The following is a 27,282-nucleotide window of genomic DNA, read 5'->3' on the forward strand; positions in this document are numbered from 1 at the left end:
CGTGGTGTCACACGGACGGCCATGTTTCCGAAACACAAACAACAAGAAGAGCAGCGACCAGCAGCCAGCAGACACATACTGATACGCAGCAGCGACCGTTGGAGGAGAGGGGCAAAAAAATAATACATAAAACACAGAGCACGACTTTCTGAAAGTACGATTCTGTCGAGTGAATACGTTTACAGTGTTTAAAGAGACCAATGCATACAATATATTGGCTGTAGACACGCCGGTCTGGTAGCTACAAACAGTGAAGGTAAGCCGTGGTTTCCTCTTTGCAGCTTGTCTTTTAGCTAACGGTAGCTAACAAGCTAACATCTTGCAGCTCGGATGAGTTGGGATTTAACAGTCGCGAGGAAAAAAAGCATTGTTACTGAGTTGTTTTATAGTTAAAACCCTGTTGTTGTTGCTGGCGTTATTTTTGTTCGGTTGTTTTCATTGTAGCAGCCCGAGCTAAACGCCGACAGCAGAGTGGAGGTGGTCGTCCGCACATTGGCGGAGCAGGCCGGGGAGTCTCTCTCCGCCCCCTCCGCCATCATATCTGGTGTCATTTGAACCTCCAAGCCAAGGCCTTAACGATCAACGCATACCTTGTGCTAGGTTAGGTAGCAGGCTAGCTAACCCATCTCTGTTATGCAATAGAAATATGATATTGTGGGTCAAAAAACTGGTGTAACCGTCGGTTTATGTTTCTTATCTCACCAATCGACCTGCTGTAATTAGTTTTGAAAGACGAACAATGTAACACGCAGATGCATCTCGCAACCATTAACGGTAGCTAATGTCAACTTGAGCTATTTTGTGCATGTTAGCCATCTTTTCGAGCAAACAATTTAGCATTTTCCGATTTAAAGTTACAAATCGGTACAGTTTTAATGTTAGCAATTAGCATTGTTTTACATTCTGCATTCCCGCTGCTTGAATCGGTATCCCGCCACGTTTTTGAAGAGCATAACATTTGCAAATATTCAAATGCATTAGAAAATTAATATTCTGGTAATAATATTATTCCTGCATGACCTTGCTTCAGTTTCCTCGGTGCAAACTTGGCACTACACATTAAAGATGTAATTTCTTTGCCCGTAGTGGCCTGGAGTCTGGAGTTAAGTAATGTAATACTCCGCGATCTTTACAGATGTTAAGGATAAAGTTACATTTTCTGAAATGTTGCATGGCTGTGAATTTATTTTCTTAAGATATTGGATTTCTGTTAGGTCTTGACTAGTTCTTCTCACTGTAATCGGTGTGATTTCCAATCAAGACTGCCATAAATGAATGAATGAATCATAAAGCTTTAAAAGCACATGTTTAAATCCAATGCTCACTAAATTATAAAACATTATTCATTATGATTACCAATATCAAATAATACCTAGACATTCATGAGGATTGTTCTAATGAGTAGTTTAAAGGAGCTCATCAAACAATTGTGGCAACCAGAGCTTTGAAGAAAATGGTACAAACTTCTTTTCTACCTGGACCTTATTTTCCCAATTTACCACCATGACGTTTGTGTTTTGTCATTGATGTTAGTATAGAGGTTGATATAACTTCAGTGCACATGTACACACACACACACCAAATGAACCCCCCCACCCCCTTAACATAACATTTTTAAGTGTTTCATATTTCAACATAGTAATATTTTTAACATAGATGTAAACTGGAACAGTTGACATCCAGTTGTCCAGCTGTCTGTTGTTGTAAACATACAGATATTGCAGTATTATTGGTCATGTCATTTAATGTCATTTGAACTACTTGGAGGGTAGACTGTTAAAGTACTCTGCTACAATCATGTCATACTGGATTTTCTGTAATTATTACATAGCCTAGTGTTAATCGATTGCAATGAGGCATAATGAGTTGCAGAAGTTTCAACAGTAGCAGTAAACGGCACAAGATCCACTGATCTTGTTATTTAAAGATTTCCAAAGCCAAGACTGCCATCTATATTCATGACAAATGTCAAAAATCAAAAAGCATCTTTTGTTGGTTATATTTGACTTTAAAATTGTTTAATGGAAATAAATGTTGAACCTACCAAATGCTGATACAACATAATGCCAGTAAACGTCCCAAGTTGTATCAGAAGCTCCTTTTTCCACTTCTTACAACATAATCTTCCAATTAAGTTTAAAAAAAAAAAGCAGTGTTACCGTTAATATTTTACAATAACTGTTGATTTGCATCATAAGAGACCACTAACTAGTGTGAGTGGTATTATGTTGTAGGGGTGGGTGATATGGGCATAAAATGGCGCAACATTTTCTAGCATTTTGACATTGATGACATTTGATGCTATATTTAAGCATGCACAACTGTGTTATATGTGGGGGTCATTCAGAATTAAATATTTATTCCGGTCGCTTCTTTAGCGTGCTCAATTTTGGCAGACACATGAGTTGAATTGTTTTATAGTGATTGCCTTTAATATGGTTGTGAATTTTAGCTTGGCATTGCATTTCCATAAAAATTACCCAAATCTACAGAGTTCGGAAAATGTATCATATTAAAAAATGGTATTCAGCTGGCATCGAAGTGTTAAAGGGCTTTTACTAAGCTGCAGGGAGTGGACAGTAACTTGTACGGTTGAGACATTATGTAAGCCTTAAAAATAGACATATCAGGAAAAAATATATAGTTATTTCTGTATTTTTAAGTACCGAAATGGCATGCACCAATAACTGAGCCAAACAGGTTAGACCTGAAAGCACCCTTAAGGCCCCTTCACTGTGTGATTTAGTGCTGTCTGAGACCAAAGTTTACATTGGTGAGAGAAATGTGGTAAAACCTTTGGTCAGTCCAAAACAGTGGCCCTTGATTGCACTGTGAGACACGTCCACCAACCACCATTTTGGATCCTTGGTGACCAAAGACGGCCTGAGGAAGACCAAATTAGACCAAATTCTTTCAATGTGACTGCTGTTGTGACCGACGTCAACAAATAAACCAATCAGAATATGACATGAAAAGACAACGTGCGCTGGTCAGTCGTGTGACTTTGCATAAGTACAGTGGGTTTTTTTGAATAAAGTGTAGGGGAAGTAAACACATGTTCTCCTTCATGTATCCACTTCACACAATAACCAAAAGACGGAGGTGAAACGAAATGGAGGTTCGTGTGACTTTGCTGCATTTTAAAACAGAGCAGCGCAGATGGATGATGCAAGCTGACGATGCCTTTGCTTTCATATACTTTTTTCTATTTACGTCGTAGTGCTATGATTCATCAAAAATTCAGCATCCAATCTGACAGCCTCAAATCAATGTTGTGCAGCCTGACAGATTGTGACCAAGATTTTATTGGTGTCTAGAACAATGTGACATCCCATAAACTTAGACGATCGCTGTTGTGCTAAAGTCGCCTTAAGTTACCCTCTGTTCCAGTAGAAGTTCAAAGAGGTTCATTTCTTTCTGAAAAACTGAAACCGGTTTCTTGGGTTTTCTGTCTATATTTTCAAAAAAAATTGGATAGTAAAATGTTATTTTTGCAAAGCTAAAGCAATAATTATTTCATTAGCGTTGAGTAACTCCTGCACCAAAGAGGCTTTGACAGTGTGCCAGTGGCTAAGACTCATAGTAGGGATGGGTGATGGATAAAATCTACTATCACTGTATATGTAATTTTCTATCATTATGTTGATATGTATCATGAAATAGTAGATTTTCTCACAATTCAGTCAAGACACTGTTTATAGATAAAATAACCAGATGTGAGGGTCTGTTTTTGGCTAATCCTCTGAAATCCTTTTGAATTAAATTACTCCATCACATTGATCACATTGACATTTTATTCTCTATAAAAGAGTCCTGCTCATTTTCAGCATTACACGCAATGATCTGATATAGTACAGTCCGAGATATTTACAGAGAAAGATACCTCCATATAACTGGTAGACAAAACATCTGGCTGAAGACAGTTATCTATCGTCTCACATTATATATCATGTCAACCGATCTGAACTCATCGGATATGTTATCAACTCACAGAGCAACTGTAATTGGCTACAGCTGATAAAAATTTGCTAGTGATGAGCTATTTAAGCCTCTAAAATTGAGCCCTGATACCCTTTTTAAATCATATTTAATTCTGAGAAACACTAATCCTGAGGACCAAAAACACAAAGTTCATGTAATGAGAAACTGGCTTGGTAACTTGTGGTTTAGACTATCTTCTGTTGAATTTACAGTGTCTGATTGTTGTGCAGAAAGTTATTTGATGTGCAGAAAAGCCCCACTAACTTGCTTGACAAAAGGTCTTAATTTAAAATATGTTTTTTTTAATATTTTATTTGTTCTTGCATCAGACCTACCATGCACTGAAAAGTAGCAGATTGTAAAATAAATATTAAACAGAAAAGCAAACCAGTTAAATCACATCTTGAATTCAACAAGTGGATACCATGCTGGATATTGTGTGTTACAGAGCAGTACTGCTTGCAAATGGAATGGGAAAACTAACACAATCTTCATGATGGTAAAAGGAAGGAAAATAAGGTCTAGGTTTAAAATAACCCTAATTATCCAGCCAAGACATTGGTATAACGTGGTGGATAATGTTAGCTGGCAGGCCAGCAGGTTTCTTTCTGCCAGCCTCTCAGTTGTATATCTGTCAGTACTAACTGTACTTGAAGTGATGTTTTCTGTGTCATAACAATAATGGAGAAAAATGTTCAAAATGTATAAATGTAAGGATGCAATGTTTATATCACACATATGCATGTATGAGCATTAACTGATGAAACTTAGTTGTCAGGATATTGTTTTGGTTGCCATGACATCTTCAGGAATTATCCCTGACCAGCTGCGTTGCTTTAAGAAAGACCTGGTTCACAGCATCACTGAAATAGAGTCTTAAAATTTCTGTATGGAAAAATCTTCTGTGAGAAGCAGAAACATTGGGCCACGATTGAGCACTAGACTAGAAATAGTTTGCCATTACATTTATTCAGTGAAGGAATACCACAGTGTTGTTCGCTCAGCTTAGTGTGCTATAACAGATTGATCAAACTGGGCCGCTGCCTTTCAGTGAGTCCAAGGCACGCTGCCTTGAAAATAGTATGTCAATCCTGCACAAAGGAAAATCAAATTACAGTTCCTTTCCTATCACGATATAGGCAGACTGCCAAGCTGTGAAAATGCATCTCACGGGCAGTTAATTTATTAAGTGTATGGTTCAGACCTTATTTTTCCATCTTTCTTTTAATTGTTTCATTTCTCTAATCCCCTCTCTCAAACTCTGTTTTTTTCCAGTGGTGCAAAGGGAGGAGGACAGGAAATAAAGGAGTTACCTGGAGGGTCTCCGTCAATCCACATTTCAGTTGGAGCGCGAGAAAAAGGCACAGAGGGAGAGAGAGAAAGGAGAAAGAGGAGTGCGAGTCGCGTCTGCTCTTGGCAGCTGTTCCAGCAGCCTGTTTCATTGTTTCGGCTGTTATTTCGTTCCTGCGTTACCTTTTTGATGAATCAGTTCATATTTTTAACTTTAATGTGAGATATAACTGCTGTATATATATATATAAAACAAAAAAAAAACAGAAAAAAAAGAGAGAGAGAAAACATTATTACTAGCAAGAGTGTTTTATTTTGTTCCATCGTTAATTTCCAAGGTTCTTTTCGTTTCTTTTTTATGTTTAACAACCTTTTTCGGCTGTGAGTAGCAGGAGCTTCCATTCTCCAAACTATTGTCGAACCCCCTTCCTTACCTAGTTAGGACCTGATAACCTGGTATTCCTCAAGCACCTGAAACTGGCAGCTATTCTCTTTGTGTCTGTGTGTTTGGGGAGCTCTGTGACCACAGCTTAAGCACCACTCAGCCTTCTAGTCACCTAAGCCTAACTAAATCCAGCCAGCTCTAGCCTGGTCCAGCCCAGTCCAGCCTGCTCCGATCATCTGGACAGGGTAAGGCAGTTGAGTGGTGGGTGGATGGCACATTCGTCATTTTTGTTGTTTGGAACACATTTATTTCTCTGCTCATACATGTATTACAACTTAAAATAGAGAATTGTTTTTCCTCCTCAGATACTCAGTTCTGTGTGGACGTGAGGAATATGACTGCTGAGACTCTTAACTTCGGCCCAGAATGGTAATTGATCAGATTCTTTACATTTCCATAAACACATAGCGAAGAAAAACCCAGGAGAAAATGCATGTGATAGCCATCATGTCGGCTGGCTGGATTTTTGTCAACATTTGAAGACTCATTGAGTTACATGTATTTTATAACTTCTTGATGATAAATGGCCTTCTTGAATGTGCTTATTAAATTTCAAGGCAATGTAGTACTTGTGTTATGAGATATCTTGTGTGTAGATTCATCATTACTGCCTGATAGTGGCAGTAAAGGACAAGTCAGGGCATTAAGAAGACTGGGATTCATCTTTCGGAGACTACAGATATTCACAGCAAATGTCATGGAAATCAGGCCTTGATTTATTTATTTATTTATTTATTTTTTTAATCATAGATCAAAGTGTCAAAGAGAAATTCCGACTAGTTGTTGTCAAAATCAGTAGGAATCATATGTAAGGTTATTCTGTTACATATACAGTTGAGTTTCCTCTGAAAACTAGGACTTTCAATAACAAATGTTATGGAAAAATGGCCCATATTTATGGAGATAACAGCTAGATGATTAATTGATTTGTCAGTGAACATAACTGATTAATTGGTTGAGTCATTTTCAATTAAAATGCCAAATAGCTTGTCAAATGGACAAAGCAATTAAAATTTGCTGCTTTCACCCTGCACTGTAGGAAACTGGAATTTTCCACTTTTTCTTATATTTTATAAACATAACCATTAACTAAGAAAAGAATGGGTTTAATTGATAATGAAAGTAATAGTCACTCCCAGCCCTATTAAACATATTTCGCGTCGGACCAAGAGACCAACCAACACTCAGTCCTTTGCTATGCCATCATGGGGGATGAAATGCATACCAGCAAATCACAACAAGTAACCACATGGAAATAACAATAATATTCTACTGTTTAATGGCTTGATATATGCATTTTTCTGCTTTCAGTCATAGCTTTGAAAGACTGTTTTCTCTTGTAATTACTAACAGCGGCGATAATGTTTTTACCTGAAGTCAAAATGTAGGTACGGTCACAGCAGTTTCCTGTCCATCTCTGTCTCTTTCCCTGCTATTTCTCCTCCTCCTCAGCGAATGTTTGTGTAGCGATTAATGGGAGGGGTAGTCTCCAGTTTGGTAGCATGCCATCTCTAACGGCCTGTGACTGCTGTATGCATTCTTGGTGCAGAGCCAGCCTCGCAGAATATTTCTCTCTTTACACATCTGCAGCTGCTTTCCTCTCAGTGGCCCTTCTAGCACACATTTATCCCTGTACCCTTTTTTTTTTTTTTTTTTAATGCAGCTATAGAGCGGCCAGTTCATGTGCTGACCACATTCAGCTGTCTGGCCAGAGTGTTTACAAGTCTTTTAATGCCTATTAGGGTTCCAAAATTATTTTAACCATTCGAGATTTCGCTGGCAGTTGAGCCGGTAAGTATGTTAGTCATCGAGGTAGAATTCAAAGTAAAAATGGTCTGCCAGGAATTTAAATTTATGTAACATAGATGAGGGCAACCTTTGCTATATAAGACTCTCATGAATGATCATGAAAGAAATATAGATTTAAGTGTATGGAAGATTTTTTTTTTTTTCCTGGTTTCACCTGGTTTTCAATCTGAGCTATGGCTCAGGTGGGTGATCAGTAGATCCCATGCTTTGTACTGCTAGCGAGGGAAGCTAAATTTGGTTAAAGTAAACACAAGTGAAGTGGGTACTAATATGCAAAAGTATTTCTTAGTATCCCACCCACTGGCATGTTGCCTCATCTCTCCTCTTATTATGCATATTAGTCCCTGTTCTACTTATTTTTACCCTCTTTGATTTGCCACATGCTACCAACTAGTCTTTCATGATGCTTTCTTTCCCTCATCAGTATTACCTCTACGTCTTACACCCCACACCCACCTACACATCTCCGAGGTACATATGGTTTTGATGTGGGGCTGTGAGTCAATGACACACTTTGTAGAGGCATGTGAATGGAGCCATTGTTAAACAGCAGGCCTTGGACGCTGGCCTGCTAGTAATAGCTTTTTAAAATGAAATCTTGAGATTGGAAAGCTAATATATCATCTGTGTCGAGCCAAGTGTATTCCGGGGGACCTGCGTAGGAGGATGGTTGATTTGTTACAGAACATTTAGTAAATTCTTTTTTTCCCTGGTGCAAGATGGATGCTATTAGATATTTTTTCCAGTTCACATTAAAAGGAATTCTATTGCGGTTACACAATAGCCTTCGTTTTTTTTTTGTACTCTGTGCCAGCAGGGGATTTCACACCAAAAGCTATTGAAAGTGATTTTTTTTCTGCATTATACGTTAGCTCAAGTCAGTAGCCAGGAAAAATACTGCAAACATGCAGCTTTAAAGGTTCAGTCTGTAATCTTAGAATAGTACCTTCCTGTTTAAACACCTGACTAATAGCTTTGATTATTGGTTTAGTCGATTCGTCTTGTATTTTGATACTATTGAATATTTTCTACTTATTTGCATTTTTCTGCAGTTAAGTTCGGAAAAAAAACATTCTGAGCAAAGTCATGCCTTTCATAACACAAAGCTAAGACGTCAGACGGTGTGAGAGATTCATACAAGAAATATTCATGTTGAAAAAACATTTTACTAACGTTCACTGATACCTGTCTTCACCCAGGCTCCGTGCACTGTCCAGTGGGGGGAGTGTGACGTCCCCCCCTCCTTCCCCCGCCATGCCAAAGTACAAGCTGGCCGAGTATCGCTACGGCCGAGAGGAGATGTTAGCACTTTATATCAAAGACAACAAGGTTAGTGGGAAAACTCTCTCACAGAACCACAGAATAAGATGATTTTGTTGAACTTAAGCAACGTTGAGGAAGTCATTTGTGCTAAAAGTGATCAAGCATTTTCTGAACCGCAGCAGCATACAGTGATGTATATTGCTTTTAACTGTTGACTTCCACTTGCATTACAAACAGACCCATCCTCAGATGAGAACTTGTTTGTCGGTCAGTGTTGTTTTTCCGCAGTCATTGCCAAAATTTTAAGTTTGTTCTCTTAAATGCCTGTTGTTGTTGTTTAGGTCCCAGAGGACATGCAGGATAAGGAGTTTGCTGCTATTCTGCAAGATGAGCCCATGCAGCCACTGGCACTGGTGCCTCTCACTGAGGAGGAGCAGGTCAGCCACAAACGCACACTCTCACAGATACACCAATACCTGCAAAAGTTGAACTATTTCAACCGGTCATGTGGTATCTCACCGTGATACAACCTCAGCTCCGAAGCGAGCTGTTCAATTGGTTGACAAATGTGGCTGTGAGCTGACATTCCTCACATTCCTCCCTTTTGCTCTTTCCATTCTCTCTCTGCAGAGGAACTTCTCCATGTCTGTGAACAGTGTGGCGGTGCTGAGGCTCATGGGAAAAGGGGTGGGTGGGGCTGCCCCGGCTGGAGTGGTGCGAGGACGAGGGGCCACACGAGGCGGTCGAGGTAAGACTAAAGAGAAAAAGAAAAAAAAAAAAAGTCACCCAGACACCCATTAGAAAAGAAAAAAGAACAGGAACAAATAAAGCACGGCATTGATTCAGCCTAAGTGCAGTTATGATAAATCCACAACCACTTGCACTAAAGCTAACACAAGTCCAACAGTAACAGAAATGCTGCCCAAAGCCTTTGGCTGAAACTACAATAGCTATATGGCTGTCATCCAGACAAAGTAAAACAGTTTATTCAAGCCAGCCACTGAAGTGTTTATTTCCCCTTTTTCTTCTACCATCTTGATGCAGCACACTTCCTCTTGGCCTGTCTAAATAGTCCTCCTTTTGTCTAGCCACACCTGCCTAAAACCACTGGGCTTATGAACTCACCTTGTGCACACACAGCACTCTACTCATATGAACGGCCAATGTAAACACCAGCCGTCCGGTTCAGGACAGCCAAGGACGCAACTGAGAAAAATGGTACTGTGTGGGTTTTGTAATTTGTGTGCATGTTGGTGTCTGCGACTATGAGCAGCTTGAAGGGGATTTAAGGTAATTAAATAGTTGTGTGTTTTTAAAAAATGTAAGTTATAAAAGCGTTTTGTAAGGCTGATTTGTCTTGAGAGAGAGAGAGAGAGAGAGAGAGAGAGAGAGAGCATGGCCAACTGAGGAGCTAGAGAGAGAAACAATATATACACACACACACACACACCATAGTCTTCTCAAACGGCTTGTCTCACTCAGACGTTGATTATATTAAACATCAACACCTACTTGTGTTTGTCTAATCAGGCCGAGGCCGTGGTGAAGGTGGATTCTACCAAAGAAGTATTGAAGATGCGGAGGTGGGTTTTGGCCGCAGCGTCCGAGAGATACATCGCAGCCAGAGCTGGGATGACCGGTAAGGAAAACAGCACACGCTCCTGCGGGAGTGTTTGTTAGGTTAAACAAGTCATGGCTCCAAGCACTCCTTTGCATAGTAAAAGCCTATATCCTCACTGCTGAGAGGAGCTGTCATCCAAATTAATGACCTGAATAATCCTCTCTGGTATTTTTGTAGCTTTTTGTTCTCACTGTTTAATTTATCTCACTTTTGCAGGCATCTTCTCTTATCTGTTTAGAGTATCTGTTTATTGTATTTCCTAAACAGTTTTTCTCCACGAGCCTGCTTCAAATGTATAAATATGGGATATGTGGTGATGAGATGCATGTTCTTGGTGGTCAGATTTGTCTAGGACACAAATTAGTTAATGTTTTGGGCTTGTTTTTCTCTGTTTATCACTTCGCCGATATAGATTTTTCTTCATTTCCCTCTTTTCCTCAGGGGTGAGCGTAGATTTGAGAAGCCGCTGCGGCGGGAGGTGGGGCGTCCTGGCTTTGAGGAGACAGGAGGTCCCGGGGGCCCAGGGAGGAAGGAGTTTACAAGGGCTGACAGCGATAATTGGCGCACCCTCCGGGAGGAGCAGGAGGAGGACGAGGGGGAGCCAGGCAGCAACTGGAGACTTGCTGGACCCCGCAGGGATGGTACGATAAATACAAACATTTGTCTATCTATTGTAGTACTGCCTCAAACTGTGTGTTGAAAATGAAAGCTATACACGAGAAAAAAACAAAGGCTTTGTGTTTTGTTTTCCTTTTTTTTTTTTTTAAATGCAGGATGTGCAGGCTACACACCTTTTGTGATATGATTTTATTCACTAGTGCGGAGGGACGGTTGTTGATGTTAGCTTAGTTTAGCTGCAATTTAGAGTGTGTTTGTTAAACTGGTTGTTTTAATGGTTTAACAGCTTGTTTGCTGCTCATTTCATTGGGATTGCTCCGTCGAAACAAGTGCAACTATAGCTTAACTGGAAGTTCCCTAAATAACTGACCAACACAGTGAATACTGAAGGCTACACAGTAATATTCATTGCTATAATTTTCTTTCTTTTTATTTCACAGCTTTACCATTATACTTATACTGTATGAAATGTATCAACTTTATATGAGCCAGAATAGCCTTAAATCTAATTCAGGTATTTTCTAATAAATGAAGGTAAATTATTTCCGTGAATAGCTGCCGTGTACAAAACCATTTTCTTTCAAAGCATTATTTGTGGATTGTGGAAGAGCTACTATGTCCATTGTTCCTTGTTTAGTTTTGTCACAGTGCTTATTCATAGTGAAGGTCATTCTTTAGAAATGTGGCTTGTTTTTTTTCTTAGAGGCAGGTTAAACGACTACATTTCCTCAACCTCTTTTTCTGAACACTTCATGATGTACTGCTTGATTCTGAACTATCTGAAGCTTCTGCAGATCATTTTTTGTTTCACTGGACTTTTTTTTAAACAGCCCATTTAGGTATCATCTAGTATGACCTGCTCTATATAATTACACTGAATGTGAGCCAGTTTTTTTTTTCATATGTTCATGTATTGAACTAGAACTAATAAATTTGGACTTTGACATGTTTAATACTAATTGGTTCTGAATGATCCAATCTTAATCAGATTTTCTCCCAAGGCTTCTGTTTAAATCAATAAAAATGATTTGATGCCCATTGTAAGGCCAAATCATCCTCAAATAAGACCATACTACTGTTCAATGTTCTAACCCACCTGACCACAGATGGTTTACAGCCATGCGCAAAAGGCTTATTTAGAGTAGCTCATAGACAGTTACATCAAATGCAGTGCTGAAATCAAATAAATGTATGAAATGCACAGGAGTTCTAATAGTTAGCTGTAGTGACATCTAGTGGCAGTGAAGTGATCTCTACAAGGAACAGCAGCTTGAGAGTTTTCAGCTAAAAAAAAGTATTTCTTTAAGCTTCCATAGTTACTGAGGAAACACTGATCAGTTTTAAGAAACCACATGACCTTCTCTAAACACCACGTTCAAACTTAAACTCCTTAAGTTTCAATCCAAACTGCAGCTTGGTTAATGATAGAGCAAAAGGCCCAGGAGGTAAGATGCAGCACATCCCAAGACTTTACCACATGACTATCTGGGCAAGAGAGGGACCTTGGTTCTGTCTTTCTCTTATGAAACCTTGTTTCTATTTCTTTTCTGCGTAGGAGGAAACCTCTCAGTTTCTTTGATATTTTAGTGACCCTTGTGATTATTGCTCTGACTGTGTCTTAACTTGGATCATGATCCATTTCTTCTCTCTGTCAGATGGTGGTCCTCGCTCAGCAGGCTGGCGGGACCATGGTGGTCCAGGTGAGAGTCGTCGAAGGAAGTTTGATTTCGACTTCCGGGACTCTGACGGTCACGGTGGTGGCCGCCGGCGTGCAGGCAGTGAGGGACTAGAGGACGACAGGGACGGCCTGCCTGAGTGGTGTACAGATGAGGAAGACGGGGAGATGGGCACTTTTGACTCGTCTGGAGCTTTCATGCCTATGAAGGTGTGTTGTGGGAAAACTGGAGATTATATTATTTTCAATCCCATTCTTTGAATGGAGTACCTGGTCACATTTAAGTGAAGTCTTTTATCCAAAAATGGGTCATCCTGTTTCTGTCTGCCCTCATGAAAGTCCATGAAAATTTGTCCCATTCTAATTTACTCTATTTCTCCTGGTCTTCCTCTTTCAGAAGGGTGGCAAGGAGACAATCCTGGAGGAGGAGTTAGAGTTTAAGGGGATAGAGGAGGAGGAAGAGGAGGAGAGCCTCACTGACATCGAGAGGAACAGTGCTGAAGGAGACAAAGATAAAGGTGAGGAAGGACCGAATCTTTCTTTATTTGATCATTTAGAATGTGTTTGCACCTTGTTCCATACGGTTACTCCTAGTTGATCACCAGCCCAGAGAGTCACAAGTTGTTGTTTTTTTTCCTCCACTCTTCACCTCCACAGAGAGTAAAGAAGCCGGCTCTGCTGTGGTTGATGGGGAGACAAAGCCAGCATCACCCTCAACCTCTCCTCCAACCCACTGTACCCCTCCATCTCTGGAGCTCCTACCCAGCAACACTGGCCCAGTGGTGGACAATACCCAGCTGAGCAACAGCCACCCTGTTAAGGCCGGCAGCACGCCTAGTGAAGGTACACCTAACTCTATCTGTGTTTTAGGCATATTTATTGTACATGTATCTATCAGTTTAACCTTGTTCTAAAGTGAAATAGGACTGTATGACACATTTGTTTGATATTACAACTATAATATGAAATGTGATGTAAATTTAAGTGTGCAGGTACAGTCTAACTGGTGTATGTGCTAAAAGTATTGGGCCTGATGATTAGTTTGCTGGACAATTAACTTAAAATGATGTCAGAAAACATATTCTACGTATAGAATATCCATTTAATAATATCCTGTTGTCACTGGAATTCAGATTTCGACCAGCAAGTTTGAATTCAGTGGCTAACTGAAGTCTTCATTGTTTGTCACATGCTTGCATTTGCTTTACAGTAAAAGCCTTACAGGAATGTCACCATTATTCCTAACCTGGTTCTCAGCAGCGTTAAAGTTCCAACTGCGACGCAAACTCTTTGACAAAAGCTACATGTTGAGTTAGCCTCTGAAAAGTAATTAATTGCTTGGCAAAATTTATTCCAACTGTATTCTTAACCTAGAAGTGCTTTTTGGTAGTGCTGAAGCAACCTCTTGTTTATATTAATGTTGCAATGAGTTGATTCCCAAACACTTATCACCATCCAAACACTTGTGTTTGTATATTTACTCTATTCTGAAAAGACAGATCCCGAAGTCCTAGCTCTGTTACTGTGGAGCTTGTGACCCGGTACATTCAGCCAAGCTCGTTTAGTCTCAGAGCAGTGAGTGTGAGAGGAAATTCAGCCACGTTGATATTTTGGTTTGATATACAATATGTTTAGCCCCAGTCATTTAATATCTTGTTTACTGAACCTGGTGTTCTTGCTGTATCAGATATAGAGCCAGTAGGTGGCTCTGCCCCTCACATCCAACATCATTATCCCATAAATAGAAATACCAAAAATAGGTCCCATTGTTTTACCAATGTTTGTTCTTGTTTTTTTTTTTTGTGTCAGACGTGGCTCCGGTAGGGGGCTCCAAGGCCCAGCTGAGCCCCAGCGCCTCCACCTCCTCCACTCTGCCTCCCCCACCCCCTTCCTCTGCTGCTCCTCTCCTCCCACCGTCTGGAGGAGACACCGAGGACGATGAGGGCATGAAACACCTGCAGCAGGTAGGGGAAAAAACAGGAGGCACATTCCCAGCATCTGTCTAATAATATTATTAACTCCACTGAGCAATGTCTTTTCCTGAGGGGTCTGCTGCAGCCAGTTATTACTGCGCTACAGAACAATCTAGACTCATTACATTGAATAAATCTGTATGTGCCGATGTGTCTCAGACATTTGGTAACAAAATAATAAAATGCTTAAATTAGAAAGGAAGAAACACTTTTGTAACACTATTGCCAGCATCTGCACTTTGATTATGAATGCTGGAGCACCTCTAGCACCACCAAGAGGCCAAGATACCAGCACTGCACAATACACTGTATCTCCTAATCTAATGGGCATTTAGCTATGAGGATAAATTAAAATTAAAGATTCAAGTTGCTAAATGTCTTACATGTTCAGGCTAAACTTGCCTGCTAAATAGATGTGGTGTCATGGCAACCTATGTGTGTTTGTACAGGAGGCAGAGAAGATGGTGGCATCACTTCAGGACACTTCTCTGGAGGAGGAGTGTTTCACCCAGGCTCTGCAGCAGCAGCAGGAGAGCAGGAACACAGCAGCCGCTCTGCCGCTATCTCATGAGGCCGCCATGAAGTGGTTCTACAAGGACCCGCAGGGAGAGATCCAGGGTACACATTCAGACTGTGGCATTTGCAGTCCCTTGCACACTCACACATGCACACACACAACATGTTGATTCATAGTTATGGCTTCTTCGCAAACTCATCCCCGTCTCTCTATATCCCGCCTACTTACCAGGTCCGTTCACCACTGTGGAGATGTGCGAGTGGTTCCAGGCTGGCTACTTCACCATGACCCTGCTGGTGAAGCGGGGCTGTGACGAGGGCTTCCAACCCCTGGGGGACGTCATCAAGATGTGGGGCCGCGTGCCCTTCGCCCCAGGGCCCTCCCCGCCGCCCCTGCTGGTGAGACCGCCACCACCAACGCAGCGCCCGCAGCCCACCCGGGGGCCCGCCGGGACTGTGAGTCAGAGCTCAGCCAACATAGAGGATGGGAAGGGGAGGATGCAGAGGAGAGGGAAGATTGATAGACAGGTCACGGTAATAGACTTGTTAAGTCAATCTAAGTTCAGTTTGTATAGAAAGATAACATGTTATAGAAAAAGACCAACATTCTCTGTTACACAACATTTGATTCTGAAATTGTTCCCACTTGATGTTATGACACACAACTTGCTTTTGTAATGTATATTGTGATAATTTATTAATTCTTCTCCTAAAGTCTGTGAGTAGGAAAAGTCCAGAGGAAGTGGGGAGAGTTATCAATACTCAAACTACAGTCATGAAATAGATTTTCAGTGGCCTCCAGTAGAAGTCACTAGATATCTGTAAGCTTCAAATTGGTAAAGCAGAACAAGGCAGGTTCCATACCAACAGTCAACACTGTAATACTACAGATATGGTACTATGTCCCTGACTGCCTCTAAATGTAGCACAGGTGTTAAGATGTTTGTGCATCTATGACAACCTGTTACTTTCTATATAATTGTGGGGAAACACACAATTCCTAGAAGCTGAAATTATAACATATCTCTGTAAGGAGAAGACACAAAACAAAAACTGTTTAGAAAAAACTGGACAATCTACTAAAAATGCCACTGTGAAAACTTAACACTTTCAATTCTTTGTTAGATGCAGACCACTATGAAAGGATAACTGGTATCTTGTGTTTTGGAAATGCACGGTATTGACTGGCGACTATCTCTTTTCTTCTTTTTCAGGGAAACCTGGACCAGGAGCGCCTGAAAAAGCAACAGGAGCTGGCAGCGGCAGCTCTTTATCAGCAGCTCCAACAGCAGCAGCTATTCCAGCTCATTAACAGGTGAAAGAATGTAGATACATCAGAAGAGATTTTGACTTGTACATAAAACTTGTGATTTCTTTTTCTTTTCAGATGATTTTTAGTTTACCCGTTGAGCATTGCTTCTTATGTTCCAGGTGCAGTGAGCAGGGTATGATGCCTTCGATGAACAGGTCGATGTCAGTGCCAGATACAGGGTCCATGTGGGACATGCATACCTCAGCTTCACAGCCGTCAGGTACGATCTAGTACTGCAATTTGTTGTGCATGCACGTAAGCAGTGAAAACACACGAACAGTTATGATGCTAAAAATGACTCCAATTTTATTTCCATGTAGGCGGTGAAGCCAGTCTTTGGGACATAACAATGAATCCTTCTACTCAGGGTCCAACTCTCGAACAGCTTCAAAAGGTGAGTTCAGCCATGAGATTTTCATCCTTAGGACACAAATTCAGCATCTGCCTTTGCTTTGCTAAGATTTACTGCCACTACCTAACCTGCATAGTGTACATATGTATCATTTTACACAGTTGGTCGTGTCATTTTTATTAGATTTTTAATCCAATAGTGGAACATTTTAAACTAAATTAGTTAAACCATTTTTTTAGTTGTTACCAGACAAATCTAGAGGTTATCAGCACTGCTAGCAGCAATAACTGCACTCAAAACAGAATCTCATTTCTGTGCTTTGATGATGTATTCCCTTCAGCTCCAGCAGGAGAGGCGAGACGCTGAACTCAGGGCGAAGCGTGAGGAGGAGGAGCAGCGAAAGAGGAGGGAGGAGAAGAGGAGGCAACAGGAGGAGCAGAAGAGGAGGGAGGAGGAGGAGCTCTTCAGACGCAAGCAGGTGAGATAAGGATTGTTTGTTTTAGATTTTTATCAGAAGAACCAAGAATGCCCTCAAGTCTCTAAAAATGCTGTGTTTGGAAACTCAGTGGACTAAGTGAAAAGCTGAAACATGCTAGATGCTGTTTTGTTTTACTTTTTGTGTTTATATCATTAATTCAGAGATTACAATTGGTAATCTCTATATTACTATATTCAATATAGCTTCATTATTATAGGAACACAGATTACTGGTGAGTAATAAATCAGGATTACAGCTATTAAGTGTTGTCATATCTTCCTGTAGTGTCGTCAGCAGCAGGAGCTGATCATGAAGTTGCTGCAGCAGGCCCCCCAGCAGCAGGGGCCTGGGGCAGGCGGCTCAAGCTGGAGCGGGGCTTCCTCCTCTGGGCTCGCCAAGTCAGGAAAGCCCCCGGCTCTTGCTCTGCTGGAAATGCAGCAGGAGGCCGAGAGGCTTCTGAAGCAACAGCAGCAACAACAGAGAGCCCAGCAGCAAAGAGATCGCGTGAGTTTCAGCAACTTAAATTATACGTTTGTCGAGTGTTCACGCAGAAATAATGATAGGGAACGTATATCGTAGGCAACGCGAATAGAAATGTTGTTTGTCATAATGATCAGCCTGATTTCTCTCTTTGTTTCTAGCACCCCGGCATGTCGATGGGAAGTTCTTCCATTGGAGGGCAGTGGGTGGAGGGTGTTGGCATGTGGGGCGGGCCTGGAAGTATGGAGAGCAAGAGCAGCAGTGGAGTCTCTTCAGGCACCATGGGCATGTGGGACGAGGCTGTGAAGAACCAGGCCGGCCTGCGTGGCAACAGCAACAACAACATGGGCTTGAAGAACAGCCGCAGCAGCCCATCACTCAGGTACATGAGATGAAATTAAATGAAGTGAAATGCATGTTCATGTACGCCCAAGGAATATTGAGTGGCCCGTTGTAAATGCTGGAGCTTCTCTTCTGGGTTTGCACCCATGACTGATGTTGTAACCAATATCTTTGTGTCATTGTAAAGTTACATAATTATCCAAAGTCTTACACCTACTGTGGCAAATAACATTATAATATTTTATGTGTATAGCTTTCAATTGAAGAAAAGATAATAAATATGGACTCAACCCTGTGCTTCCTCTGCAGTGATCAGTACATGATGCGTCGTAAGCGGACAGAAGAGGAGGAGAAGCTGCTGAAGCTGTTGCAGGGCATGAAGCCTCAGGACGGCTTCACCACCTGGTGTGAACAGATGCTGCACGCTCTCAACACCTCTGCCAACAACTCCTCTTCCTCTCTGGATGGTAAGCAACTCAGCTTTTATGTATTTAGCAACGTCAAGGGTGCGGAGAGTTCATAGATTGTTAAATGCAACACATTAATAGTGTTAATATTTACACAAGCTCTCTCCTCGGTGGAATTTAAAAGTGCTAACGAGTTGTTAATGCATGTCTTTTTATTTAGTTGCCACAATTGTGGCATACCTGAAGGAGGTGGAGTCTCCCTATGCAGTGCTGGACTTCATCCGGTCCTACCTAGGGGACACAGTGGAAGCCAAAGAGTTCGCCAAACAGTTTCTGGAGCGACGTGCCAAACAGAAAGCCAACCAACAGAGACAGCAGCAGCAGGTAGGCTTGTGCTCAAAAGGTTTTGTTTTTTTTTTTTGAAGTGTGGAACAGCATATGTCAGAAACATAACCTGTTGGATACACCCCCTCAGTTCAGGATCCCAAACTAAACAAATAAGGGAAAAGAGCCAGTTTACTGGCTGAAAGCTCTGGCACAGACTTCCTTCTCACTGTGCAGTATTTGTAGTTATCATGTCCGCTGATGGCTGCTATCATTGCAGACTGACTAGAGATCAGACCTTTTCTTAAGAATCAAAAGTCACACCATTTACGAAGCACACCGTGTCAAATGTGACTTTTCATCTCAAAGAAGTATGCTTTTAAGTAATGAAATGTCACTTTAAGGCTACTACAGACTTTTTTTCTTATAAGTGAAGAATTATAGTGGCAAAAGTTTAGATACTAGTTTTCACCTGTCTACTGGAAAATCAGTGAGGGTTTTCTCAGCAATGAATGCAGTGAGCAAGGTTGCTGTTCACATTCTTGTCTGTACCTGTTATCTGCTGAAACATCACATATTTGTAAGTTAATTGGAGGTTACAGTTCTGATTCATGACCCAAACATGTGAGGTGTGTACATAGTTCATTTGAGAAGTAGTATATTCTTCAGTTCTGTTTATACATGAAAAAGGAGGCTGCCTTGCAGTAACATGTACTTAAAATATCCGAAACGACAACAAACGGTGACAATGAAGTGATGTGTGCCTTGTACGTTTTGATTTAATAAGAAAATGGGTGCTATTATATTTTTTGTTAATGAAGAGACATGTAAGGAGAACATGCATATTTGTGAATGCAGTTTTGACATGAGGGTCAGTCTCTTAACTTTCAACTATAATCAAATATGTTTTAAAATACTATTAATAGCTTTAAAATTCCAAAAATAGAAAACCTTTGAAGTGTGTTGGACAGGGTTATTCATATAAATTCCTCCTCTCCTCTTCTTTATAATCCCAGTTATCAAAGGAAGTGGCTGGATTGAACATGAACTTCCCTCTGCAGGTAAACCCAAACATATACTGTACACACAAACACTGAGCTGTCAGTGAGGCAGAGAGAGTGATTGTCACTGTGTGTGTGTTAGTCACTGCTGTTAACTACAGCTGTGCCTTTTTTTTTTTTTTTCTGCTAACAATAACATGAGCTAACATAAAGGCTCCTACAGAAGGGAAAGAAAGCTTGGCAATGGCAGAGTGTCTTTTTTTAAAAAAAAAACTCATTCAAGCCAAGAAAGCAAAGTTAGTCACCTGGTAACTGAAAGGCAATCGCAGTCTCCTTCCACCAGTTGTCTTTTGCAATGTGGTGTTAAAATGTTGGACTTTTGTTTAAACCTCCATAATTCCATCTTGACTAAATTCCCTTGGTCTCCTCTTTTTTTATTTTTTTTTTTATTTTTAGGACTCAATGCGAGGTATGAATCCAAGCACCCTGCAATCCATGTTCCAAGCCAACCACATGGGCAAGGCTGGTCTCTATGACAACCAGGGGGGAAAGATGAAGAAGAAACAGCCCATGATGCTGCATTCTGACCCCAGCATCTTAGGTATGTGACCTTGCCATTTCCATACATCTGTAAACGGTCTGAATCTACAGACACTAACCTCATTAGAGTAGGATGTTTAATTGATAAGACCGCAGATTAGCAACAATCTGACACAAATAAAACACACTTTTACATCAAAGTAACACTTACTACACCAAACAAGCCCAAATGGAAAATGAGTAATAAAAGGGATGAAACAAGGAGTGCAGCATTGTGAAGCAGCTGTGTTGCACCTTCTTGAAGACTTGTTTGCACCCATTCCAGGTGGTGAGTAGGCTGTGCTTATAGAGCAGGCTTATGTCTGAAGTTTATTCAAGTACTCCCGGGATGTTTTGAAGCATAAGAATGGGATACGACTCGTGCTTGAAGTAGATGTAAACAGGTGGCGAAACAAATGTGATATAGGTAGATGTTGGATATTGGATTAGTGGTATAAATACAGCCATATTATTCAAATATACAACAAAACTGTGGGGAAAAGAGGTCGTCCACACACTGAATTTTACAACCTCTCTTAAAAGTCTGAAGATTGTGCCGGTTGAAACATTAAATCTGTACTAAAATTCAGTGTGCACTCTTGTTTTCCACTGCATAATACTGATTTTTTTTTTTTTGTCCTGCACATGTTCCCTACTTGGCTTAGATGTGACCTTTTCTACCTTTAAAATCATACATAAACAAATGGATCCTTAATGATGACACTCTGTCGTCTCAGATAGCGTCTTCTCACATTCACTCAGTCAAACAGAACTCTTCAAATATTTTCTTGATTGCATCTTTATCCCTTGCCTTCAGTGTTTTTAAGTCAGCCCTCTTAACTCCCCTGTGTCCCATCCTCCTCTGATCTCACTCCGCTCTCTCTCCCGTCTCTTCTCTCCCCTCCTCCCTGCCCTCCCCTCCTCCCTGCAGGGTACTCATTCCACAACGCGGGCGACTGTCTGAGCCTGAATGAGATGGAGATGGTGGAGGATTACTGATGTGACGCAGCGCAGCAGCAATAGCTACCTGAGGCCTTCTGTCTTTTAATCAGACAAACCTGATGACGAATGTGCACTGCTGGGGGAAACGGGGGAGGGAGGGGGTGGGGGTAGGAAGGGAGCGAGCATGACGGGGAGGTGCAGGGTGGAGGCGCCTGGATCTGCGCCTCCCACCCTTTCCTCTTCTGGAAAGAAACAAAAAAAAAAAAAAGGGCTCCCTGCTGCACCAGTTGATCACTTGAGCAGGGGAGAGGGGGGTGAGGTTAAAAGGAAGATGGGTATCCTCTGGCACTCAAAAGATTAAGCACCTTATACTGAACTAATGCACTTTATTGAGATGGGATTTGAATAGTTTTTTTTTTTTTTTTTTTTTTTTTCATGTGTGTATGTATGCGTGTGTTCAGAATCAATGCGCATATGGTATGTGTACATACACATCATCTGTGCGCATGTGCATCGGAACTGGAAGGGGGCGGTGAAACAGTCGGTGGGGTGAATGGTCGGGCTGTTAGGTTTTCAAAGTCAGGGGGACCTTTAGTTGAAACCTTATCAGAGAGCAAATCCTTTCTCGAAAGACAAACACTGTTGATATTTCTCTTGTTTAGCATTTTTTTTACGTTTTATATAAAAAGTAAAGCTATTGAAAAATGGATTATAAAAAAACTTGAAGATTTGCACTTGCCTAAAAAAGAAATAACAAAAACAACAAAAAAAATCAAACAAATGGGGTTAGTTATAGAAGTGAATATTTTTGTGAATGTGTATGAATGACTGAGTGACTGATGTGATGGTTGGTTTGTGTCAGTAATATACCAGTCTGCACAATGTTTGTTTTGTTTTTTTTTTTTTTTTCTTTCTTTAGTTGCTTACCACGATGTATGAAACATAAGAGGCCATTTTTGTCTTTTTTGTTCAAATGTTAATTTTGTATTCTCATGTTTAGAGTGTGTGTATGTGTGTGTTTGTGTCCCTTCTCCAAACAGGGACTTGATCTGTTTGTTGTAAGAATGAGTGAATGAGAGAGAGAGAGAGAGAGGGGGCAATTGCACAACACATCCTTTCTCTCACCAGCTCTTCATCCCCAGATTAGACGAAAATAGAAATGCATACATTTGTATATGTTAGCTTTGCGCTCATCACATGATGACCACCACTAGTTTATTTCCCTTTGCTTCTCCCTCCGGGGAGCTGTCTCTGGACCTGTGAGGGCTAGAAGACAGGGCGAATCATGAGGGACATTACTGTGTGTGCATCAGATCGAGACTTTGTACGAGTGTTTGTGTTTGTGTGTGTATGTGTGTGTTTTCAGTGTGCATGTTCATTTACTGTTCATAGAAATGAGTTAAGACTACAGGTACTCATTTTGAATACATGTGCTTTTTTGTATGTGTATGAATGCACATTTGTGCCTAAGAACTTGGATAGGGTGCGTGGCCATTGAGACATTAACTCTTTTTTGAGAGCGAGTGTGGCGTGTGTCAGTGCTCAGCACAGTGTATGTAATGTATGTAAGTTTATATCGTAAATATTTGTAGTTCAGTCTAGGGGTGATCCATCGGAAGGTTAGTCCAGTCTGTTTTCCTGGGGTGTGATCACGTTGCCTTTTGTCAGCTCTCGAACTTGTGAATGAAAGGTGTCGAGTTTCTGACTCTGAAAAAAAAAAAAATACAGCATCTTAATGTGCAAGTGCACAGAACGGTGCATGAAATGTTAGCATATTGTGTTACTTATTCGTTGTTGCAATTTGATAATGACGAGTTTTCTTTTTTTAATGAAAAATATATATGAATATATACATTATATACAAAGTTTAAAAAGTATTTGGACTAAGATAATGAGCACTTGGGGCTGCTATTTTTGTTGTGTGTTTTTAATTTTTTTTTTTTTCCTTAATTTGTTTTTCATTTTTGTTTCATTATCGCCATGTGAAGTGTGTGTATTATTTCTTTCTTAAGAAAAATATTGAATGTATTCCAAAAAAATGACAAGAAACCCGTGCTGATACCAGATTTTTTTTTTTTTCCTCAGAAGATTTCAAAAATGGAAACAAAATACAAAAAAGCTTCAAAGAGTTTAGCGAGGTCTTTTTTTATTTACACAGCGGAGAAGATAAAAAAAAAAAAACTCGGGATGGATACAGTTGAACACACTGCCTCTACAATCCTGGTCGTACAAATAGTGACTAAGAATTAAAAGAAAGGACTCTTTCTATTCCATACTGGAGCTTTGGTTGTTTACAAACCACATGGATATCTGTGGGTGCAGTTTTTTGTTTGTTTTAATTTTTTTTTTCTTTATTTTTTCCGTTCCCACATAAGACGGGTGGGGTTTGCAAGTGCGCTTCTGCCATATGGACATTGAGTGGTGTTGGTTTTTTTTGAGGAAGAGTGGCAGGCATCACAACAACATGGACAAGATCCTCTAACTGGACCTTTTTGTGTGGTCGTGGATCCTGAGACTTGATGATCAACCATGGAGCGAAGGCGGGAAAATCAAGGATTGGCTCTGTTTTGTGTAGAACGGAGTGCAGGGCTACATAACCCTAGAGGGAACTGAGAGGACGATATGAGTACACCTGGTTAGTGCGCTTGTCCTCACCTCAACCCTCATAAGCACTCACACCCTGCCCTCACCAACTCACCTATGCACTTTTGTTCATTCAAGCTGTGAGGTACCATTTTGGGGATGGGAGCACAATTACAACAGGAGGATTGCTACGACTTTGACAAAGTCACTGAAAAGATATTCCCAAACTGAAATAAGAGACTCGAGAAGCTCGTCTTCTCCAACCTCCTGTATATAACCATATTTTTGTATTACCTTTCTGAGTAGAAAGAAAATGGATGAAGGAAAATTCATGAGACATTGATTATATGGAGTGAATGTTCTTCAAGAAAACCAATCTTTTTGAATATAGTTTAAGATAGACTCGCGGTGCATTTCCCTTAGTTTGCCAGTAACCCTGAAACAATCGGGGATGGAAGGGAAAACCACATGGACTGAGGTGTTGGACATGCTACAGTGGCTCCAAGACTGAGTGATAGCTACTTATCAAAATGGATGTTGCAGTGGCTACAATTGTCCCCGCCAAGAGTGTTTGATCAACAAAGTAAAAAAAAAAAAAGGCAGTAATGGGTTCGAAGAGCTGTTGGCAAGGACACTTCGTCTCCCAACCTGCTGCCTGCCTTGAGAGCTGTAGAGTCTTTGGCATTGGTAAGATATGCTTGCTGAAGTGCAATTTGGTCTGTTGTCAGCACACATGAGTGACTTTATTTGATCAATTTACTCCTGTTTAACCTTGTTTCAGTGCGGTGATCTTGTGCTTTTCTGTCTTTCTCGCAGGAGTTTGGCTGTGCTTCATTTGCTGCCCTCTGCAAGGAGGATCTAATCTACAGCCAACCCATGAACCAGTTAACCCTAAACCTATCTTTTGAACTAAAACCCTAAGAAACTTTTCTGTCTTGACCTTGGACTGGGCAGGCCATTGGCATTATCAGTTGGACAGTTACCAGATGAAGTTACAGGTTCACCGACCATGGATCACATCTGCGTTTGGAAGTGTTAGGTTCGGGATTTGATCACGCACTCTCCGGCAAAGAAGAGGACGAGAGGCACGATCTGCTCAGATGTCGTCATCCACCTCAGCTTGAAACTCTCGGGTGGTCGCGTGGAGGTCTTCTAACCAGCAGGACAGAAGACCTGCCCCTCCTGCCCAGATGTCAGAGACAGAGAGCTGGTTTGGGTTTTGATGGACATGGCTGGATTAGATCTAAGCCACCACAAATCCCTGCAGCTGTGGAACTGGATGAACTGAAGACTTGTACAAAAAAAAAAAAAAAAAAAAAATAGACTTTTGAGACATGACAGAACACGTACACTTAGCTACACGTCACATAGATTCAAGAGTCCAAAGGAGTTGCAGACACACTACATGCACACCTACAGCAAAAGCAACATACACTCATTTAAATTGGCTCTCCTCTGGAACCACGTCTGCACACATAACAGGGCTACATCGATATCACATCTCACAATACAGTTACACACACACAAGCATCAATGCTCATCACTATAAACGCTGAGCTGTGTAAATAATGTAAAAGTTTGTGTTTTTGATTTTTCTCATAGTGGGTTTTGCTTTATTTCTCTGTTCAACATGCCTTAAATTGTATAGTTCAGTCCTGAACAGCTAACTGAAAATGTTCTTGAAACAATGATGAATTTAAGTTGGAAACAAGCGCGTTAAATATCTAAAATGAAAGAAAGAAAGGAGCTTTCTACAAGACTGTTTTCTGTTGACTAACAGAACTGTCTGTTCTGTAATAACCTGCTACATGTACATCTGATCACCGTGAAAGTTACTAGTTAGCTCCAGAATAGAGCAACAAGCTGTTCTCGATTTATTATAATTTTGCTGGTGGTTTTTTGCCCTTTTGGTTTCATTTAAATGACGAGTGGATTTGTTCAGATTTCCTGTTTAGAATATTGCTGAAGGTGCAGGCTTAATAAAGGGCTGAAGTCTGTACTATCTGGAGCTGAGCTGAAGGGGTGCAATGAATAAGAATTAGCTTGAAGCACAGACTTGTTGCTGTGTGACAAAAGAGCGCAGTAATATTGTTGGATATAGCAACAGATACCCTGATTTAGGCTAAACTGTAGTAAGGTCTTCATCCTCAAATTGAGATATAAGCTGGGGCTTTTTTCATATATTTACACTCCGGGAGTTATATGTTATGACATCTACTAGGTACTTAAACAGTTTTGAGATATGACTTGGGCCTGGATTAGAAGCATGATTGTTAGCGCAAGCTTGCATGACTTGTAATTTTTGTGGGTTTTGACACTAACTTGGCCTTTGTTCTGTTTGTGCACCGGGTAGTGCTGCCGATCATCTCTGATGGCACTGAGTAGATAAGGAATGGACCAGTCAGTTGTGTGAAAGCTGAAGGGAGATTCCATTTCACGAAAATTTGGAAAGTGTCTTGTGTATCTAATGGGATTTGAGAGATTAATGCTTTTAGTCAACCATTCATTTTTTGTGCTACACAAATCATCAATCAACCAATATGGAGTTTTTAATCCAAATAGCCTCTGATACTCATCGACTACCATCAGATTAGAATTGTAATAAACTTTGTGTGTTTTCATCAGCTGAGGTTGTGATGGATAGTTACCTGCCATAGCTAACTGTATTAACCAGAGTAGCCACATCCTCTAGTGTGTCATAACAGTTGAATTGATACTGAATTAATACTAAATGGTTACCAAGTTTAATGTTATCAGTTGCCAAAACAGAGTAATATACTTTAACCAATGAGTATGCTATGAAGTCTCTTATTTGTGAATGACTTTGAAAATACCTATGTTTGACATTTTTAAAAGCTGATATTGGGTGGTATTAGCTGTTGGTCAGTCAATCTGTCTTAAAAGAGTAAAACAGTTTGCAGTTTATTTTACTGCACTAAAAAGGGTTTTATGATTAGATAAACTGCAATATTGTGTTGTCAAAAAGCCCTGGGTGTTTGGTTGCAGCCTATGAAAAGATCCTGTGGTCTGTCTCTGAAAGTATGTAGTTGGTATTCTGATTCATAGTAGTTCCAACAATATTGGCCTACAAGATGAAAATGATACCCCAATCAGCTCAGCTCATTTGCTTAATAAGTCTTTGAATGTTGTTAAAAATAACAGCATACATGTAACGAAACCCTTATGGAGAAGAACAATTGAAAGATATGTAAATAGTTTTGCTTTGTTTGTTTGAAGAACAAAATAAATACTAAATAAATAGCATTTAGCAGTGACTGACTCAGTATTTCT

The 27,282-nt window shown here is 40.6% G+C and overlaps 1 protein-coding gene across 5 annotated transcripts; it reads left to right on the forward strand.

The window, feature by feature from the left end:
* Positions 1-27,266, forward strand: gigyf1a (GRB10 interacting GYF protein 1a). Of its 5 annotated transcripts, none has more exons than XM_067579721.1 (26): positions 1-256; positions 5,257-5,901; positions 6,022-6,085; positions 8,725-8,854; positions 9,130-9,225; positions 9,419-9,536; positions 10,319-10,427; positions 10,851-11,050; positions 12,683-12,912; positions 13,100-13,220; positions 13,360-13,545; positions 14,512-14,666; positions 15,125-15,293; positions 15,424-15,725; positions 16,406-16,506; positions 16,623-16,723; positions 16,824-16,897; positions 17,196-17,333; positions 17,619-17,837; positions 17,975-18,195; positions 18,465-18,622; positions 18,783-18,946; positions 19,903-19,947; positions 20,344-20,488; positions 21,398-24,678; positions 24,808-27,266. In XM_067579721.1, exons 3-25 carry the CDS (start codon positions 6,051-6,053, stop codon positions 21,463-21,465), a joined length of 3,285 nt encoding a protein of 1,094 aa, XP_067435822.1. In that variant the 5' UTR covers positions 1-256; positions 5,257-5,901; positions 6,022-6,050; the 3' UTR covers positions 21,466-24,678; positions 24,808-27,266. The 5 variants fall into 5 exon arrangements, with proteins under 5 accessions (XP_067435822.1, XP_067435823.1, XP_067435824.1 ...); XM_067579722.1 differs by having other exon boundaries at positions 15,424-15,719; XM_067579724.1 differs by having other exon boundaries at positions 2-256; positions 15,424-15,647.
* Positions 27,267-27,282: the final 16 nt, after the last annotated feature.

The sequence above is a fragment of the Thunnus thynnus genome, chromosome 22 (assembly GCF_963924715.1).
Source record: "Thunnus thynnus chromosome 22, fThuThy2.1, whole genome shotgun sequence".
Lineage (NCBI taxonomy): Eukaryota > Metazoa > Chordata > Actinopteri > Scombriformes > Scombridae > Thunnus > Thunnus thynnus.

What these genes read in the sequence shown, in the direction of transcription:
- gigyf1a (XM_067579721.1), top strand. Translation starts at nt 6,051, where the DNA reads ATGACTGCTGAGACTCTTAACTTCGGCCCAGAATG. An exon ending in CCCAGCAGCAAAGAGATCGC is followed by an intron (nt 17,838 to 17,974) that starts GTGAGTTTCAGC and finishes CTTTGTTTCTAG; the next exon opens with CACCCCGGCATGTCGATGGG. An exon ending in TTCTGACCCCAGCATCTTAG is followed by an intron (nt 20,489 to 21,397) that starts GTATGTGACCTT and finishes TCCTCCCTGCAG; the next exon opens with GGTACTCATTCCACAACGCG.